The sequence below is a fragment of the Panthera tigris genome, chromosome B4, assembly GCF_018350195.1.
Source record: "Panthera tigris isolate Pti1 chromosome B4, P.tigris_Pti1_mat1.1, whole genome shotgun sequence".
NCBI lineage: Eukaryota > Metazoa > Chordata > Mammalia > Carnivora > Felidae > Panthera > Panthera tigris.
The window spans coordinates 43445888-43467375 of record NC_056666.1 but is presented as its reverse complement, the minus strand read 5'-3'; the positions used below and the strand labels follow the sequence as shown (position 1 = coordinate 43467375).

The 21488-nt window shown below is 38.0% G+C and overlaps 1 protein-coding gene across 1 annotated transcript; it reads left to right on the top strand.

The window, feature by feature from the left end:
- The first annotated feature begins 1100 nt into the window (after nucleotides 1–1100).
- On the top strand, nucleotides 1101–10362 carry CD69 (CD69 molecule). The gene is made up of 5 exons (XM_007093301.3): nucleotides 1101–2044; nucleotides 6184–6306; nucleotides 7583–7782; nucleotides 8124–8227; nucleotides 9246–10362. Exons 1-5 carry the CDS (start codon nucleotides 1981–1983, stop codon nucleotides 9352–9354), a joined length of 600 nt encoding a protein of 199 aa, XP_007093363.1. The 5' UTR covers nucleotides 1101–1980; the 3' UTR covers nucleotides 9355–10362.
- The last annotated feature ends 11126 nt before the right edge of the window (nucleotides 10363–21488 follow it).

Sequence of the window (21488 nt, the reverse complement as noted above, 5' to 3'; positions counted from 1 at the left end):
ATTGCCCCCAAGCAGCTTACTTAGTCTAGAAAGGAAAGTAGATGATAAACAATGATATAATGTCAGCTGTCACCATGTGATATAAAGAAAGATAAAGGTATACGGTGGCATAGAGCGTGAGGTTCTATTTTACATATAGAAAGCACATCGAAGACCTTTCTGGGCAGATCATAGTTGAATAATAAATGAAATGAGTTAAAGGAAGAGAGAGACATGCAAGCAGATGAAAGAAGAACCTTTCAGAGAAAATGCACAAATTCTGAAGTGGGAGTATGCTTGACATTTTTGTGGTATAGCAGAGGTTACAGTTGGAGAGGGCAGTGACTAATAGGGAAAATGGCAGGAGAGGTAGCCAAGGGCTAGATCAGAGACCTTCTCAACTATAAGAAGGTCTTTGGATTTTTATGGTGATTTTGATAAGAAGGCTTTTCGGGTAGGAGTGGGGAGGAGATGAACATCTCAACAAAGTGATAGGACTTAACTTTAAACAATGCTTCTTGCTGTCGTGTGGAAAACATACCAGGAAACGGACTGAGAGTGGAAGCAAAGAGAACCCTTAAGACCAACGTGTAACTCTTAACGTCTTAGGTTAACAAATAAATACAATGGCCTAACTTAGCCACAGTCGATGAGAATTGCCAACCCATCTAAGCATAATACTTTCACGAAGTCTTTCTTTTGAAACCAGATTGTCTTTAAAGAAGAGGTACTAATGACAAAAATTGTGGCAGCAAGACTGGTAACCAGAGTGATATTTTGATCCCCTCTTTAAGTCACCACGCACAGACATTCTGGCTTCATTTTGTGTCGATCTTAATAGCTTAGATGGTATTAGATGCCATGGCAATATATTTTTTATAAATCATACTCCTTGGGGAGCCTGGGTGGCTCAATCAGTTAAGCCTCTGACTCTTGATTTCAGCTCAGGTCATAATCTCGGGGAACACGGGGTCCATGATGACAGCACAGAGCCTGCTTAAGATTCTCTCTCTTTCCCTCTATCTCTCTCTGCCCCTCCCTCACTCGTGCTTTCTCTCTCCTTCTCAAAAATAAAATACATAAAATTTATGACAATCATACCCCAGATGTCTGACATCTCAGAAATACATGAAAAATACTCACGTAAAAGAGGAGAAAATTAGAGAAGAATAAGATACTAGGGGGAATAAGGGCAATCTAGATGACAGTAAAATGTGGCAAAAAATTAACAGGAGGTAAATGAAACAGGTAATTTAAGACAAACAATTTTAGACTATCGGAAGTTCCAGACCACAAGGTTTCTATTTCTTGAATTAAAAGCAAGCGTGTACTAAATGGTAACGTAGAAGAACTGGTCCCTGGGGAAGACGTCAATGATACCCTTCTGACAGCCGATTTATAGCTTCCTAAGTAAAATTCTTCCAGAGTGGAGAGAGATTCATGAGGACAGATCTTAAAATTCTTACTTAACAATGACCCCTCTAGCCCCAAACAGTGTCAGGGTCAGAGTGCATGCTCAATAAATATTAGTCGTTCATTAACTAAATGAATCAGAATCTAGGGGAAATATTACTCTCCAAATTATTTCCACCTCAAAGATAAGAAGCCTTAACCGTTCGCTCCTTACTTAAATACACCGTCTCCTAAACTATCTGTGTTTTTTACAAACTTAAAGAAGGATGTCTCAGATGCTGGAAAAATCCCGCTTGTCGCTTCATGCTACACCTACGGTTGTGAGAAAGCACATTTCAGACAGCAGGGAAAACCCGCAGCTCACCACCACAACACGGTGTGAATTGTCTGGGCCGCTGGAGCATAAATTAAAGAGAACTGATGTAGTCGAGCGGGTATAGGTGGCAAGAGGAAGGGGGTGGAGACAATATAACAATATAAACGCTGAGGTACCTCACAGACTCAGAGACGGGACAAGAGGTCTAGCAAAGACTTTTGCTGTAGTTGGCTTGGCCTGGGATTAGCCAGGGAATCTTGACTAGAGCAAAGATGAATTCTGAAGATTGTTCCATAACAGAGAACAGCTCCTTGCATCCGGAGAGAGGACAACAAAGTAAGTCACACCTTATTTGTTATATCCTTGTAACAAAACTCCTTTTCCCTCTCTGTCCCTCACACACACATACATCTATCTGTCTGTCTATCTATCTATCATCTATCTATCATCTATCTATCTATCTATCTATCATCTATCATCTAGCTAGCTAGCTTATATATTACAGTACTTTAAAAAATGAGCCTTTGTCTTTAGAAAAACTTGGTTACATTTTGCTTCAGTCCAGGAAAAGGAGAATATGGGAACAAGTAATTATTTCTCTATCTACCTGAAACATGAGAGGAGACCACAGCGTTGGATTTCAGAAGGCCTTTAAAGACCTGTTCCTTTGTTTCAATGTTCAATGTTTCAATGTTCCATATCAGTTCTTCAGATTTACCTGGAAAGCTCACTGGCCCAGTGCATTCCGCATCCTTTTTCCATATCCATCTGTAGGCACTTCAGGAAGCACAGCCTCTCTTTACAAAACTTTTCTGGGCCTTCCACATGAACAATTACATTCTTCGTTGTCTTCACCTGTGTCTTTGTAGGCTTTCTGTTTGCTTCGTTGTATTCTCGTGACAGCATCCTCCAGTTGCTGGCAATGAAGGTTTCCAACCTTTGAGAGGATAGACGGACGCATATCTGAACATTTACCGGGCCCGGTGGTAGTTTCTTAGGAGAAGGTCACGAAAAGTTCTTGAAAGGGCAATCTTCTGCTTCTGCACCCTTCATAGAACTCTTCCTCTATTTCATCATTCTGCTTCACCCTCTAATCACTGGCTTCAGATTCGACATGAGTCACACATGGTTCTTCCTTTCTTCTGTTTTTCATCTAAATACATCAAAATGTGATTATCTTAGCTATTTACTTTTTCCCCTCTTCTCTTTGCCTATTCTGTCCACAGACTTTTATTCTCTTTCCTGTTACCAGAACGCTCCCATTTTTTTTTCTTATAATGTGTTTCTGTGAGGCTTGTTTGTTTTTTTTTTAATTTAGCCTTCTTCCTCTCCAATTAATGAGGTGCCCCCCAAACTTACTTTTAGGCAAAGTGACCTGGTAATCAAGGGGTGCATTATAACATGAACAGCAGAGCTGAACGGTCTGGAGAGTGGGATTGTTTTCTGAGCCTGTGTCTGCTAGACTGGTTTATGTTAGGAAGACACCAATCGCTTCTGATAAACCCATCTTGTACTAAGTACACACAATCAAGTGTGCATAAGAAGTGCAAGCCGCAAAGATTCCTGGTAGCTAGGTAACCATAATGTTATGGCCCAGTTGAGCTGCTGAAAAGAAATAACGTACATAATAATAAAATCACCCAGTAAGTAGAGATCATAGTTGCACAACGAAGGACCTAATTCAGGAATCCGCAACTTTTCCCGAGTTCTCCAATTTTCTATTGAGTGTTTAGTTTATGCTGCCCTTGTAGTTGCTTTATTACTGTAAGCCATCATTGGGCATCACCTTTGGATGACTTGGTATTTAATCGTGGATTTAGCTTCAATTTCTTCATTAATGAACAGGGCCCATAATCAGAGCGGAAGTATCCTGTAAGGGGAGTGTTTTGTTGCCTAGGTGATAAATCAAACAGTGAGTAACAATAGCCCTCACTAATGGAGAAACATACAGTCTGAGAATCACCTCCACCTTTTGCCTGTGGATAAGCCAATAGACTGAGCTAGGCTGGCTCTGAGTCCGGGAGCTACATAGATGAGTTAGTGTTTGCCGAGGAACCACAACTCTTGCTGCATTGAGTCTAAACAGCATGATTGACTCTCACATGGGGAGAAGTGAAACTAGACAGACAGTTCTGAACTTGCTACCCTATCTACCAAGGGCAGCTTCCGGTGATGGTTGTATGCTGGTAAAAAAAAAAAAAAAAAAAAAGGAAGATTTGCTTTGAGAAGCTGAGAGAAATAGAGCTAGAGAGGAGTGAAGTAAAAGCTTCTCTTGCAAAACCCCAATGCAGACCTATGCTGGGAAAGAACAATCCCCAGAAGCAAAAATGATAACCAGTGAACAATGAAAGAAAACACACCTCTGTGCTCAGTTTCACTTCGGAGAAATGTTTTTAGGAAAAGAAATACAAGAATCTCAAGATATGTCCTCTTTTAGTATGCTTTTAATTATGGAAATCATAGCATATAGAAAAACATGATATGTTTGCATTCGATGCTATTTTGTATGGTAATTTCTAGTATCATTCAAGTGGCCATTTTACGTTTCAGTTTTTGAGAACCTAATAGGGAACTATGTATCTCTTGTGAGGCCAAATTTTAGAAACCCTGAGGGGTCATCCTAGCAAAAATCAAATTCAATCACTGGTCACAAAATCTTCTTCTCTCCGTTCTTGATTACTTGTTTATATTCTAAAGCAGATATTCTTGTAGTTTTTTTTTAAACTAAGAATCATCATTCACATCATGTTCATATTCCACAAAATTATTTCTTATTGGTGAAATCAAATCAAATTTTTGCTTCGTTTCAGCATTATACAGAAGGTACATGAAAATAATCAACTTCTACCTAACATTTGCTGTATAATATTGTTATGTTTCCTCTACTATCTTCTCTTGAAAAATTCAAATATTTTGCTCTTCACTCAAATATCATTTTAATTGAGGCATAATTGACATGCCACAGACGCACAAATCAAAAGTATGCCATTTAATGAGTTCCATAACAACTCCAATCAAGATTTGAAATTTCACCCTAGAAAGTTCCCCTGTGTTTCTTTCCAGCCAAATTACTTTTCCTACACACATAAAAGCAATTACTTTTCTGATTTCTGTTGCCATAGTTTAATTCAACTTTTTTTTTTTGAGTATAGGTAACGCATAATGTTACATTATTTTCAGGTGTACAACATAGTAATTCTACACCCCTTTATGTTATGCTATGCTCACCATAATGTAGGACCCTCTGTCACACCATGCTCTTACACTACCACGGATTATATTTCCTATGCTGTGCCTTTCATTCCCGTGAATTATCCATTCCATCGCTGGAAGCCTGTATCGCCCACTCTCCTTCACCCATTTTGCGCATACCCCCATTCTCCTCCCCTCTGGCAATCTTCATTTCGTTCTCTGTATTTATGGGTCCGATTCTGCTTTCTGTTTGTTCCTTCACTTGCTTTGTTTTTTAGACTCCACCTATAAGTGAAATCATATGGTGTTTGTCTTTCTTGGTCTGACTTCGTTCAGCTATCCTTGCGTGTCATATAAATGGAAATCTATAGTTTATAGCCTTGAATGTCATATAAATGGAAATCTATAGTATATAGTTGTAGCTGCATTTTTTTCACTCGACATTTTTTGAGACCAATGCATTTTGTTGCATTGATGAGGTTTTTTGTTTGTTTGTTTTTGTGGGTTTTTTTTTGTTTTTGTGTTTTTTTCTGCTGAGTAGAATTCAGATATGCCATATCTTGTTTATCCATATTCCTACTGATGGATATGTGGATTCTTTCTAAGATTTGGCTGTTAAGAATAAAGCTGCTATGAGCATTCTTGTTTTGTACAAGTCAAATTCTCAATCAGAGGATAGGTATATATTTCATTGTATGAAAAACAGCTTTCCAAATTATCTTTACATTTTACTCCCCCATCAGTAATATATGAAAATTTCCATTGCTTTACGTATGTACTGACTTCACCAAAAAGTACCACCAGTCTTTTTTTTTTTTTAATTTTCAGTCATGGTAGTTGTATATATTTATATATCAATTCAATATTTTTTATTCATCATCCATATTTATTACATTTAAGTCAACTTTCTTAAACAGGAACTACAGAGAGGTTAAGGGATTATGCTTAGGATGTCCTTTTTATGTGTCTCCTAGGGTAATCAGATATTTAATAAATGTTTTTGTGATTCAAACAATAAAATCATCATAAACTTAGAATTTTTGTAGCTACTAAGTGCACATATTAGGCAGATATTTTATGATCTCATTATTATCCCTGGATCGTTTCATTTCTAGCCAAAAATAAACTGTCCAAAGTCACTCAAAATTGGGGGGAAATTAACTTATAAATTTCATCTAAGAAGATAAGGAGGTATTGAAAAGCTAATGCCTCAGGAGAATATCAAATGTCCCTTTCTTACTTCCACAGTTGACCTGAATTCATCATGAACTTTCTCCCTGCAGGTACCACCGCCAGCCCTCAGTTTGCAACACAGCATGAAGGGTCCCTTCAAGTTCCTATCCCATGTGCTGTATTGAATGTGGTCTTTATCACTTGTTTAATCATTGCTCTCATCGCTTTATCAGGTGGGTCTGTACTTCATGAATTCATTCTGCTGTTAGCATTCCTGTCCAGCTGAAATCAACAGGGATTACTGGCACTAATTAATCTGAAATTCTGATTAATTTAGAATCACCCCCATTTTTTTTTAAAAGCATCATTTTTGTTTTATTTGTTTGCTTTTGCATGGAACTTAATCTAAAAGCCTTTGGTTTAATCTTAACAGTAAAGCCTTTAGGCAAGGGGAGGGTCAGGGATTGTTAGCTGCCATTGTACAGAAAGTGAAATGTGTAACATGCCCAACTCTAGCCCCAGAACCCTCACAGAGGAGGATATGGTCTCACATGAAGGAAAAAAAAGCGGTGGGGGGGGGGGGGACTTTCATACTTTGGAATCTAGAAATGGTCTCTCTCTCTCTCTCTCTTTTTTAGAATCACCCCCATTTTTTATACATGGCTGATTTCTTTGAACATCCCAAATATAATTCCATATTCTTTAGATAATCAATGCAACGCTTTCTCAGTTGCCTAGAACGTCTTTAGAAGTATTAAAGGTGTCTATGATTTAAAAATTATTGTGGGATGGGGGAAGGGAAGGAAAAAAAAGAAGTTAAAAATTATTGTGGGAGAAAATTACACGAGCAGATTTTTAAATCTGAAGTGAAAGGGACTGATTTAGATTCTAACTAAACAGACATTTAGCTAGGGGGAAAATGTGGGCTTCACATTCATTTTTGATAGAAAAAAATAATATCTAAGCCATAGATTAATCAGGAATTGACCAGTCTTTTGTTTTTTATCTCAAGGGCAACAGAATGGTGCTTACGCATAATTAAAAAATATATATATCTAGAAGCTCCCAAAGAATTAATTGGGATACGGTATTCAAAACATAGCAATACCAAGACATTTGCCTTTAACAAACATGAAATCTTACAATTTTATGAAATGTCCCCAGCCATAGTTCTTTCTGTATTCTGAATTATTTCCCTACAAATTATTCTCTCCTTCTCCCAATTTAGTGTTTCGTTGGCTGCATTGGAATTTATAATGCCCTTTACCCTTTTTAGTCCAAAGACTACTGGCAGGATTTTTCTATTTTCCTACCCCTTTCGGAGATTATGGCCCAAAGGACATCTTCTTATTTCTTGCATCCTGACAGGGGTAGTTAGGCACAACAGGAAATTAGATAAAGTAAGAACCTGCCTTCTTGCTCTTCTCAGAATTCACTTCTTGCCTCTCATCCTTGTCATTGTCAGCTAGTTTCTTTTATTACTAAAACAAACCATTTTCCTGTTCACAGTTGGCCAATACAACTGTCCAGAACAATATTCACACCCACTGTCATCAAATAGCCCTGTTTCTTCATGCTCAGATGATTGGTTTGCATACCGGAGGAAATGCTACTTTATTTCCACTGTAACAAAGGACTGGAAGTCAGCACAAAACTTTTGCTCTGAACATTGGGCTACTCTTGCCTTCGTTGATTCTGAAGAGGACATGGTAAGATTCAAAAACAATTTCCTAAATATTTGCTATTTTTTGATAGAGATAATCTGTGATTTCTTTGAAGACATTGTACCTATCTCCCTTGTAGGGAAATTTAGTTACAGAAAAGCATGAGATCAGTCTGAGGTCATAATCAGGGTTCCGTTTAACCTTATAAATTTGATTTGATTATTTAGCTTCAATGGCCAAAAGTTCAAACGAGCTGGTCCCAAATAGAGCTAGTAAGTGAGCAGCTTAGCCATCATGCCTTGAATTGCAGCTTTTGAGAAATGTAATTTATTACATACTTACCAGAGGGGTTGTTTAACATATGCCTTCTTTGTGCTTTCTTCAAGATCTTTTTAAAACGATTTGTGGGTAGAGCCGAACATTGGATTGGGCTGAAAAATGAAGATGGCCGGACATGGAAATGGTCAGATGGCAAAGTATTCAATAACAGGTAAGTTTTTAGATGTCTCTTCATCCTCCCCAGAATGGCAGCTCAGGGAAGCCATTTTCCTTTCAAATCACTGTTGTATACAAAGGTTGTGCCCTTTATGAGCAGAGCTTTACCAGTCTGTTTTTTACGCTTATACTCTTTCAAATTCTTCAAAGAACGGTTTTAATATTGCCATTTTTCTCTTTTTATCTATTTGGAAATCATACAATAAATGCTTCTAGCATGTTTATCTCAGCAAATTTCAGTGTGAGTGACAGACTCAGAAATTTTCCAGAAATAATTGCAATGCTGCAAAAAGAAAAAAATCCAACATTTCCAATCTCGTATATATATTTTCCTGATAAGCTGGAGTTTTTCTTTTTTCTTTTTTTTTAGAAAATAATTCCCTTTTGCCCTCTCCCAATTCTCATCACCACAGAGATAAAGAACAATATTTCTAATCACGAATTAGAAGTTTCTGTGAACCTAAGAGAAAACTTGCCTCAGAATGAAAGATATTGCCTAATTTTATTACCTGTAATTAATGTACATTTTAAAGTTTAAAGGACATTTTATATGTTTAGTGTTAATCTTTTCATCTGAAAACTCAGAATTGAATAAATCTCTAGGTATCTAAATAGTTTCATGATAATTACTGATATGAAGAATAAATTTAAAAATCTCTAGAAAAAGAATTCTTAATATGTGTCCTATGGGACTATACATGCAGATGGGCTTTAGGGGCCATAAACCTAACTCAGAAACAACCAAGAATCACTCTTCTGGTGGTATGCCAACCGAAGGAATGGAACTGTTACTCTCTGCTCTGTAGCCACCCTCCACATAGTATTTCTTCCAGTCTCGGTCTACTGTCTTTACAAGTTAGTTTATGGTCAACTTGACCAGCTGACATGCTTCATGAGGTCCTACCAAGCGAAAAAAAAAAAAATCACAGACTACCCTCACAAAGTTCATTCTCCTGTAACTGAATGGAAATAATGAACTGAAAATAATGCTGACTTTCTTTATTGTTTGCCAGGTTCAACCTTACAGGATCTGAGAACTGTGCATTTCTGAATAGCACAGGGGTCATCAGCACAGAATGTGAAAAGAATTTATACTGGATATGTAGTAAGCCCTTCAAATAATGAGGAAACATATTTGCTTCTAGACTATGGTGACTTGGAACTCGAGGAAATTTGTGTTGATGGATGCTGCTTTATGGTCAGAAATTTTCCATAAAAACTTTGTGGGAAAAAAAAACCTTTGTATTATTTTGGAAACCTTCTTCCAAATGAGACTATGGAAAAAAGGAAAAGAAATTCCAGGTTATCCAGCCATGAGCTGAAAAAGGCACAGGTTGCCTGACCATTCATTACGCGCAAAAATGAGAATGACTTTAAGCCTTATGGATGCACTTTATATTTTAAAATTCAGAAATAGTAAAATAACTAGGCTTAGAGTTATTATTTATTGTTGAATGACTACCGAAACTGAGTGTGCTCCTCATATTTGCACTATTTGAAGATGTTAACTGATGGTATTAAAAACCAAATGTCAACATAAGAAATTTTAACCAGTAGTGCAGACATTTAGTCTAAATGCATTTTTTGAGAAAAAAATCAGAGAACATTTCTAAGTGGACAAATGCTTATGAAACTAAGCTTCATAATATTTTTCTCTTTATAGAGAAGTTTGCCAAGTTACTTTGTCATTTTCCTGCCAAAAGAGTGGGATAATCATGTATTTATATGGTTTGTTGGTTTTTGTTTTTGTTTTTGTTTTTTTAGTTCTACGTAACTCATCTTTTCCAATGGTACATACTTCATTGTCTTAAAAATCTTACATGTAGCATTTTACAGAGACACAGACAAAAGCAAAGACTATAACGGATATTTGTGAAGCAGATGAAAGTGTTGGAAAATGTGCAATATGTGATGTGGTAAATTTCTACCGGGAAAAAGTCTGTATTCTTCAAACCTGGAATAGTCAAGTCTTATCTGACTATAAATTTGTACCTTTCCTAATCAATTCTCCCACGTGCAATGCTTCATATGAAGTATTTTCTGAGTGCAATAGTGTTTCTTTGTCTTTTGTATTCACTGCCATTATAAGCTGATTTTGTGTAAGTTAAAATAAAAGTAGAATCCACAAAACGGTTTCTAAGAAGTGTTCATTCCTTCAAAATACACTAATATATGTCATAGTATCAGAAAACAGAACATTAGAACATTTTTTAAACTTATCTACAGTAGAAACTTAGCTTTATAGCACAGTTTGTACTTTTGATTTTTGGAATTTTTTTTAACATCTATTTTTAAGACAGAGAGAGACAGAGCATAAGCCGGGAAGGGGTAGAGAGAGAGGGAGACACAGAATCTGAAACAGGCTCCAGGCTCTGAGCTGTCAGCACAGAGCCCGACGTGGGCTCGAACTCACAGAGCGCGAGATCATGACCTGAACCGGAGTCAGATGCTCAACCGACTAAGCCACCCAGGCACCCCTAGTTTGTACTTTTTGAATTGTTTTCATATGTGCTTCCAAAAGGGCTCTATTTATTTTTCTGTAGAGCAGATGTGCAGTGAACACTCAAATTGACTTGAGAGGAATGTAGGTCATTTAAATTTCTGACTCTGTTATTTTCTTCCTTTCTGTTGTTATTCATCACCCTCATACTAAAGAGACATAGAGAAATTAGGAGACATCTAGAGTTATTTTGCAAGGGCCTATTTATAAAGCTCATCTTCTCTCAGGCCCCGTGCTGACAGCTCAGAGCCTGGAGCCTGCTTCTGATTCTGTGTCTCCCTCTCTCTCTCTGCCCCTCCTCTGCTCATGCTCTGTCTCTCTCTCTCTCTCTCTCAAAAATAAACATTAAAAAATTTTTTTTAAATAAAGCTCATCTTCTCTCCAATAAAAGTATAATTGGCCCTCATAACTGATGCTCTGTATTTTAGTCATTTACACAAAATAATCCATAAAATAGAAACAAGGCGCTATGTTAATCTCTACGAGATACTCGAGTCAGGAAAAATTCTGTTACTTTCAAAATTGTTTGATGAATGCGTTTCACAATATGCTTCTCCGAAAGCTGCAATGTATTTCATCATATTCTTCTCTGAAGGCTTCTCTGAATGCCATTCTGATATCTCTAAACTGTTATCACTAGAATGCCATATTGGAAAGAAATGTGGGTTCCAGACACTGCCTATAGTGATAAAAAAAAAAAAAAATAGAGGTTTCTTAATTTCAGTGTCCTTCAGTTCCCACAGCTGCAAAATAAAACAAATGGCTTTCAAACTCTAATATCCTATCGTTAATAATAACAAAGCACTCTTGAGTCACGTTAGAAAACAAAGTCTTGTGATTTACCTGTTATGAAATGTGTAGGCGGAAAGTGTAGCTAAAGGCCAAAGCACAGGACAAGTATTTGTTTCGCTTCCGCCCCGCACCGTCACCGTCACCAGTTGTCCAGCTGTTTTAGTTAGCACTGGTCAGAAACTTACTTACAATTGGGTAGAAATTAAATTAGTTAATACATGGAAACGAACTTAGAAGAGTCCCTGCCTCAAAGTGAACCCCCAGGATGTATTAACTTTGAATGATGATTGTTATGTCATTAAAGGTCCAGTATTGACATAGAGCAGCATTTCTACATAATATGTTTATTTCTATAGCATGTTTTTTTTTAATTTTTAATATTTATTTATTTATTTATTTATTTATTTATTTTTGAGACGGAGAGAGAGCACGAGCAGGGGAGGGGCAGAGAGAGAGGGAGACACAGAATCTGAAGCGGGCTCCAGGCTCCGAGCTGTCAACACAGACCCCAACTTGGGGCTTGAACTCAAGGACCGCGAGGTCATGACCTGAGCTCATATATATACTCGATTTGCTCCCGTGTTCAAGCTTTTACGTAATTTTTAAAATGTTGAATTTGCAGGCTATATTCACCTTGGATAATTATGTTAATGCGTGCTGAAGGCACCTACCAATTATCTGTGTTTTATTTGGCATTTGCAACACAATTTCAATTCCTTCCTCTGGAAAGAGGAATAACAGTTCACCTGCTTATTTCACATAAATACAGGGACTCAATAAAATGACAACTACTTTTAAAATGATAGAATGCCATTGAAATGCTGGATCCTATAGTCAGTATTGAACTGATTCAACATTTTTATAATTCTAATATAGAAATGATCTTTCTAAGCTTGCTTTCACTTTTCATAAATTTGACTAGATTTTAACACATGAAAATCTATGCTAATAAAATTCTAGAGAAAATGTTGGAATATATATGATTGGAAAGATTGCTGATGATCATACACATTGGTATAGTTTAACCTTTGGAATGCAGTTTTTAAAACACTTATCAAAAACCCTAAAAAGATTCCATGTTTCTTTTGATGTGACCATTTTGGGGGGGGAGAGAGAAGACTTTAAAGGAATAATCTCTGATGTTCAAGATATAACCACAAAATGCTATCAAAGAGCTATTTTTAATAATGATAAATTAGAAACCACTTAATGGTCCAAAATTAAAGATTTAGTTAAGTAAATATGATTCTACTACATGATGAAATAATATGACGACAATGAAAAATAATAATAAAAAAGAATGTTTAGGTATATGGGGGAATGTGCAAAGTATTATTGTTAGGCCAGGTGAAATATATATCCAGTAAGATTTTATCCTGTTAAATATTAAATAGAAATACACACATTTTGTGTTTTTATATCTTAAAGACAGAAAACTACAAAGGTGAAGACAATGGTTTTCCCTGAGTAATAGGAGTATAGATAACATTTGTTTTCTTCTTTATGTTTCTTCATAGTTTCAAGATATTCTATAAGAGAAATTTATGTTAATAAGCCCTAATATAGTATCATTAAAGTAGCAATTTTATTATTTAAAGTATGACTCTATTTCCTAGTGACCAATTACCAATATTAAAAATGAATTTGGGGGCACCTGAGTGGCTCAGTCGGTTAAGCATCCAACTTCAGCTCATGTCATGATCTCACCATTCACGAGTTCAAGCCCCATGTTGAACTCTGTGCTGACTGCTCGGAGCCTGGAGCCTGCTTCATATTCTGTGCCTCCCTCGCTCTCTGCCCTCTCCCCCCTTGGGCTCTGCCTTTCTCTCCTTCTCTCTCTCTCTCTCTCTGTCAAAAATAAATAAACATTAAAAAAATTTAATAATGAGTTTGTTTGCGGTGCCTGGATGGCTTTGTTGGCTGAGCATCCAGCTCAGGTCATAATTTCGTGGTTCCTGAGTTTGAGCCTTGCATCAGGCTCCTGTTGTCAGCGCAGAGCCCCCTTTGGGTCCTCTCCCCCCAACTCTCCCCCCTCTCCCATCCCGTCTCTGTCCCTCCTCCTCCTCTCTCTCTCTCAAAAATAAATATTTTTAAAAAATGTGTTTGCTTTGAAACAGTCCCATAAATACAGAGAATAAACTAATAGTTGCCAGAGGGGATGGGAATGAGGGGATGAGAAAAATGGGTGAAGGAGCGTGGGAGATACAGGCTTCCAGTTATGCAATGGATAAGTCTGGGCATGAAAGGCAAAGCAAGCACAGGGACTATAGTCAATGATACTACAATAGCCTTGTATGGTGACAGATGGTAGCTACACTTGTGACGACCCTAGCATCATGTATCGACTTGTGAAATAACCCTGTTGTACACCTGAAACTAAAGCAACACTGTGTCAACTATATTTTTTTTTAGTATTAATTTTTGAGAGAGAGAGAGAAAGAGGGAGAGAGAGAGAAACAAGTCGGGGAGGGGCAGAGAGAGAGAGGGAAACAGAAACTCCCAAGCAGACTCTGTGCTGTCAGTGCAGAGCCCGACGTGGGGCTCGAACCCACGAACCGGGAGATCATGACCTGAGCTGAAGTTGGACGCTCAACTGGCTGAACCACCTAGGCATCCCTCAACTATACTTCAATAAAGAAAAAATAATAATAATAAGGTTGCTTCAAGAATCTCCTCTATCCTAATTTAACTCAAGTTCCCCCACTCTTATGGGCAGGGCATGGTGCAGTGTCACCTAGTGGCGGGGCAAAGTCACTGCACTTTTGTTTTGTTGGGTTGTTTCTTGGCTAGGAAGATGTATTTAACGGGAGAGAAACTGCAGGTTTGTTTTTCTTTTTAAATGCAGTTTAAACACGGTTTAAGTGTCGTGGGTAGTATAATCAGCTTTACGTATTTCATTATAAAGACATTGCGTCTATTTTCTGCCCCACAGTGCAGACCAAGGAGATGATCTACACCACAAATAATGCTACCTAACGTGTAGCTTTGTTTTAGTTTGTTTTGTTTTCTAGATTTATTTGAGGTATGATTAGTATGCAAGAAAATGGCACATAATTAATATGTACAATTTGGTGCCTTTGGTCACATGTACATATATGCTCATGTTACCATCACCACAATCCAGGTGATAAACATATCCATCACCTCCCAAAGTTGTTCTCTTGGATTTTGTTTGCTTGTTTGTGTTTCAAACTCACAACATGAGGGGGGTCTGGATGGCTCAGTTGGTTAAGCCTCTGACTCTTCGTTTCGGCTCAGGTCATGATCTCCCTGTTCATGTGTTTGAGCTCCGCATCAGGCTCTACGCTGAGAGCACAGAGACTGCTCAGGATTCTTCCTTGCTCCCTCTCTGCCCCTCCCCCCACTCATTTTTCCCCCTCTCTCTCTCTTTCAAAATAAATAAATAAACATTTAAAAAATCACAGCATGAAATCTAACCTCTTAACAAAGTCAGTAGAGTTGCAGGTTACAAAATCAAAATACAACATCACTTGCATTTCTATACGCCAACAACAAACACTAGGAAATTAACAATCCCATTTCAATAGCTCCAAAAAGAATTTAAAAAACCTTAGAAATAAGCCTAACCAAAAAAGTGAATGACTTACATGAACGCATTAATAAAAGAAATTAGAGCAGATACAAATAGCTGGAAAGACATTCTGTGTCCACGGATTGGAAGAGTTAATACTATTAAAAGGCCATATCACTCAGAGCAATCTACAAATTCAGTGCAACCCCTATCAAAATCCCAAAGATATAGTGTATAGAAATAGAAGAAAAAACAGTCCTAAAATTCAGATGGAACCACAAAAGACCCCCACATGGGCAAAGCAATCATGAACAAGAACAAAGCTAGAGACTTCATACATCCTCATTTTAAAATATATTACAGGGGCGCCTGGGTGTCTCAGTCGGTTGAGCATCCAACTTCAGCTCAGGTCATGATCTCGCAGTCTATGAGTTCGAGCCCCGCTTTGGGCTCTGTGCTGATGGCTCAGAGCCTGGAGCCTGCTTCCGATTCTGTGTCTCCCTCCCTCTCTGCCCCTTCCCTGCTCATGCTCTGTCTCTCTCTGTCTCAAAAATAAATAAAAACATTAAGAAAAAAAATTTTTTTAAATAATAAAATATATTACAAAGCTACAGTAATCAAAACAGTATGGTACTGGCATAAACACTGACATAGAGATCAGTGGAACTAGAGAGCCCAGGAGGTGGGGGGAAGCATGCATATAGAGTCATTTGATCTTTGACAAGGGTATCAAGAAAACACAGTAGAGAAAGAATAGCCTTTTGAATAAATGGTGTTGAAAAACCTGGATATCCACATCTACAAGAATGAAATTGGATCCTTATCTGACGTCACCATACATAAAAATTGAGTCAAAATGGATTAAAGACGTGAAAACAAATCCCAGAAAAAAAAAATAAGGGAAAGTCTTCTTGACATGAGTCTCCACAATGATTTCTTGAATGACACCAAAAGCACAGGCAGCAAAAGCAAAAATAGATAAGTAGGATTACATCAAACTAAAAGCTTCTGCGGAGCAGAGGGAATGGCAGAATAAAAACGTAACTGGGGAATCTGGGCGGCTCAGTTGGTTCAGCGTCTGACTCGGTTTTGGCTCAGATCGTGATCTCACAGTTCGTGGGTTCAAGCCCCACATCGGCTCTGTGTGGACGGTGCAGAGCCTGCTTGGGATTCTCTCCCTCTCCCTCTCTCTCTGCCCCTCCCCCACTCATGCTATCTGTGTCTCTCAAAAATAAATAAACTTAAAAAAAAATTTGAAAAGGTAACCTATTGAATGAGAAAAAAATCTTTGGAAAACATACATCTGGATAAAGTGTTATATGCAAAATATATAAGAATTTTTTTTAATTCATAGCAAAAAAATAATAATAGTGATAACCTGATTTAAAAATGGGCAAAAGACTTAAATAAACATTTCTCCAAAGAACTCACTTTTTAAAACCTTTTTAATGTTTATTTATTGTGTAATATGTGCAAATATGCTAAAGTACTTTGTATATGCTAAAGCCTCTACTACCAAAGTCTATATTACCAAAACATACTTCAAAATGTCTAGTTTTTGAGACCTGAAAGACACCTTTTTCTTATTATATAATATGACTAATTATCAATATTAATATAATGATGAATATTATATAAATGTGATATTAATAATATATGCTATTGTGAATATTAATATCTTATTTTATACATATGTTATACATGTTTAATAGCTTGCAATGAACACAATACCGTATTAATTAATATTAATGAAATATATTTAATAACTTGTAACCAACATACAGACAAAGGTACAACACATAAATGTAGGTTTAACAATTTTTTACAGAACAAATATCCATGAAAACTGTACCCAAATCAAAAAGCAGGACATTGCTAGCACCAAATGACACTTTCTTGCCCTTTTTTTGTCTCTACCCCTTTCATCTCCCCCAGAAATACAGAGATACCTGTTTTCATAACTTCTAAAATTGATGTTTGCGGTTTGTTTTTGACCTTTGTATGAATGGAATGAAGTGGTAAGTGATCCTCTGTGTCTAGTTTCCCTCAGTATATCTCAAGCTCAAACTCATAGCCAACATCACATGGGTGAGTTTCATCCACGCTGTTAGGTGTACCTGTTGTTAATTACTTTTCATTCTTATATGTTGTTTCCTGTATGAATAGGCAGTATTGATTGATATTTGGGTTGTTTTCTGTTTTTTAGTGTGGACGAGGAAAAATAATTTCTTTCTACCCTTCTAACCTCCTTGGCAATCAAATTAACGTTAGACAGAGTAACAGGAGAAAAACTAATTTAATTGCAAATGTGCAGGGACCCCATAAAAATGTAAGACCCAAGGACAAGCCGGGCAATGGAGACTTCTATGTCATCTTAAGCTAAGGCCTGGGGCTTCAAAGGGAGGAAGAATAATTCACAGACCAAAGAGAAGAACAGAGATGTGTGATAAACAGACATTTGACCTGCCATGCAAATAAGTCATTCACGTAAAAATGTTATCTCTTGTTAGTGGCTCTCTTTCTGAGCCAGGTCCCATATCTAAATATTTTTTAGATAGTTTAAGGGAGAGGTAAAGCTATTCTTGAGTCTGTTGGGTCTTGATTGACTTCAGCTTGCAACAGTCTACTTGCCCACGTGGCACATTTTGGAGAGACTTGTTCTGAACCCCTTTACTCCTATTTAAATAATGTTGTGATTGGCAACTACAGGCTTCTTATGTCGGCTGTTTCTCAACCTGTTCTTCTCTCACAGGAGAAATGAAGACATGTGGATGTGAACATTATCGGTGGCAGAGGTCATGAGATGTCCCAGACTTTCAAAATTTCAACTTAATCTTGTCCATAAAAATCTCCTTATGTTATGTGGCAACAAAGCATAAATGGGGTTCCTAACTACGTGGTCAGGACAATGTGATCTTGGATATCTGGTTCCTTTCTGTGAGTAAGCACTCCAGCTAACTGACTGCCAAATTACAAACCTGTGCTCCTTTGTTCCTAAAATTGTGCCACATAAATGCGTCCCTCAAGAAATCATAGAAAATCCATTAGTATATCACAATTCCAAATTCTATTCAGCACTAAAGGTCCCATTAGTCAAATTTGGGAGATAATCAGTCAGAAAAGCAATCCTAAGTCTCTCCATGGTCATGGAACCGGAGTTCAATACCACAAAGTGAACTTTATAAATACTCAGAAGTTAGGGGAAAGTGGGTGATGGGCATTGAGGAGGGCACCTGTTGGGATGAGCACTGGGTGTTGTATGGAAACCAATTTGACAATAAATTTCATACTAAAAAAAAAAAAGAAATGCTCAGAAGTTAACAGCTCAGCCTCTATGGTACTCCAACGCCATCGTGCAAAGAGGAGCTTATGCCATCATCAGTGAAAAATGTTGCTTCTCTGTAAACAAAGCAGGACAAATATATCTAATTTAAATCTGTTAAAAGAAAGAATTAATATTTTTTTGTCAGAGAAAAGAAGTAAAGAAGTACAGGTATTCTATAGACCTGATCTATTTCTGGAGCTTGGACTGGCTTAATGAGAGATGGGAAATGGGCTCTGATTTGTTCTTTTCTGTTTATTCATCCTCAGTCTTTTTTTTTTTTTTTTCAGAGAGAGACAGAGAGAAAGAGAGAGAGAGCACAAGCAGGGGAGAGACAGAAAGAGAATCTCAAGCAGTTTCATACCCAGTGTGGAGCCAGACATGGGACTCCCTCCCATGACCCTGGGATCATGACCTGAGCCAAAATCAAGAGTGATGCTTAATTGACTGAGTCACCCAGGCTCCTGTGGGTGCTCCTGACAGGCGCCCCTGTCAACTTCATTCTAATCTATGTTCTTTCTACTCTCTGCAGATCTCTTACCATGCATTTACTAATTCCATTTCTCTCTCCACAGTCACCAGATCAGCTTTTAGTGTGGAAGTTTCCAGGGAAGCTGGAAACTGTAGGGGCCCAGGGCAGGAACTGGAACTGTAGAGGCCCAGGGCAGGCCATCCCATATGTGCCACAATGGCATATTGATTGTTTTGAATTGAAGCTATTTGGAAAACAACCAACGCGAGGACACTCAGACCCTCCCTTGTCCCCCTGAAAGCAGGAAATAAATCCCCCATGTGAAAAAAAATGCCCTCCCCATAATAGGAAGGAAAAAGACCTCCTTATCACCAAAGACAGAGACTTTGAAGTTGAGAAATTTGTAGAAAAAACCCTCTCATTACTCTTTTACTGTAATCTATGACCTCAGCCCAAATTCCATATAGAATTAAACCTACTAATTAAAGCTCAATGGAATACTACTTGGCAATGAGAAAGAATGAAATCTGGCCTTTTGTAGCAACGTGGATGGAACTGGAGAGTGTTACGCTAAGTGAAATAAGTCATACAGAGAAAGACAGACACCATATGTTTCACTCTTATGTGGATCCTGAGAAACTTACAGAAGACCATGGGGGAGGGGAAGGAAAAAAAAAGAGGGAGGGAGCCAAGCCATTAGAGACTCTTAAAAACTGAGAATAAACTGAGGGTTGATGGGGGGTGGGAGGTAGGGGAGGGTGGGTGATGGGTATTGAGGAGGGCACCTGTTGGGATGAACACTGGGTGTTGTATGGAAACCAATTTGACAATACATTTCATATTTTAAAAAAAAGTTCCCAAACACCTGTTGTTTTCTTCTTCTTCTTCTTCTTCTTCTTCTTCTTCTTCTTCTCCTTCTTCTTCTTCTCCTTCTTTTTCTTCTTCTTCTTTTGAGAGAGAGCACGTGAGCAGGAGAGAGGCAGAGAGAGAGAGAGAGGGAGAGAGAGAGAATCCCAAGCAGGCTCCATGCCCAGTGTGTATGGAGCCCATCAGGGGGCTGGATCCCATGACCGTGAGATCATGACTCGAGCTGAAATCAAAAGTCAGACACTTAACTGACCCAGCTATCCAGGTGTCCCTATGTTTTCTTTATCCGGTCAATTCCTATTGTCTCTTTTCTAAAATGTGTAAACACTGTCTGCCTTGGTCATTTCTTGGCATCTCAATGTCATAATTGAGTCTCCGCAGACATGTTATAAAACTTTTGTCTTTTTTTTTCCTCCTATTAATCTATCTCATATCAATTTAATTCCTCACTAGCTAGAAGAACCCTGGGGGTGGGAAAGAAAAGGAAATTTTTCCTTCCTCAACACTGGCAATCTGGCATCATTTCCCTTCAATTTTAGTGACTGAAAAGTTTGAAGTTGACCTTCATCTCCTTCAAAGACCAGCCACTCTTCCTTGGCCTTACTCCTAGCGCAGTGTTTAGAGGTATTTTTGGTTGTCCAACATGGTGGGCAGTCAATGGTGGGGAAAGGTTGATACTGGCCTCTAGAAGGGAGAAGTAAGAGACGCTTCTAAACTACACAAGGCACTGAACAGCTCCCGACAACAAAGAATAATCTGATTCAAAATGTCCGTGGTATCCAGGCGAGACCATCTTGTCCTGGGGTGTAGCTTTCTGGTGAACCAACGAGATGTACTGATTTTTCAATCTCCCTACCCCTGCCCAAGCTCTTAGACTGCCCCAAACCCTCTTCTGCTGCTCTGATTCTTTCTCTGAGAATCTTGTACAGGAAAGGCAGCTCTTCTTTCTGGGTTTTAACTTACTTTTGGACTTGCCTGGGGTTACTTACTAATTTGCTATCTCACTGATGCCGTTAATATGTTTAGAATATTTTGCTGGCTCGACACGTTTTCCTTTGTGGAGAGAGGATCAGTATTACCTAGTGAGAAAATCACCCTGTTTCTTTTGAATAACCAAACGAAAGTAGTAGAAGTCTCCTCCTGCTTTTAAGAAATCTTCTGAGAAATTCTCAGACTCAGTGCTCAAAAAGTTACTTGTTGCTTAATACCTCTCACCCTTAATTGTTGTTGCCGGCTTCTCCAAGAGTCACATTTTGCTGGTTCATACCTGCATCCACGTGGCACAGCCTTCGACCCCTACTACTTTGCTAAATGTGACGATACTCGCTCCCTGCATTATGCAAAGCACCCAAAAATATAAAAGTAAGGAACGTTTGTATTGAATGACGATATGATGATTAATAAGGATAATAAAAACATAGCAATAATTATAACCAACATTACATCGTGCTTCTATCAGCCAGAGACTAAACGCTTACCATACAATTAATTCATTTAATCTTCCCAACAGCCCTGTGCCTTAGGTGTTATTAATGTCTTATTTTGTATATAAGGAAACTGAGTTACATAGAGAGTAAGTACTTTGCCCAAGGCCTTAAAATTTTAGATCGAGTATTCATACCGAGGCCGTCTGACACTTTGGGACATAGCCATTGAGAATGTGTCACGCTGAGAGTCACGGGTCACTGCTGTCAAAGTTTATGGCAACCACAATCACTTAGGGCCCCCTACCGACAAAACAGCTCCTTTTCCTCCAGGTTACACCTGCTGC

Excerpts from the sequence above, each read along its gene's own strand:
- CD69 (XM_007093301.3), top strand. The coding sequence starts at position 1,981 with ATGAATTCTGAAGATTGTTCCATAACAGAGAACAGCTCCTTGCATCCG. Across the intron at positions 7,783-8,123 it reads TTGATTCTGAAGAGGACATG|ATCTTTTTAAAACGATTTGT; the intron begins GTAAGATTCAAA and ends GCTTTCTTCAAG. Across the intron at positions 8,228-9,245 it reads GGCAAAGTATTCAATAACAG|GTTCAACCTTACAGGATCTG; the intron begins GTAAGTTTTTAG and ends ATTGTTTGCCAG.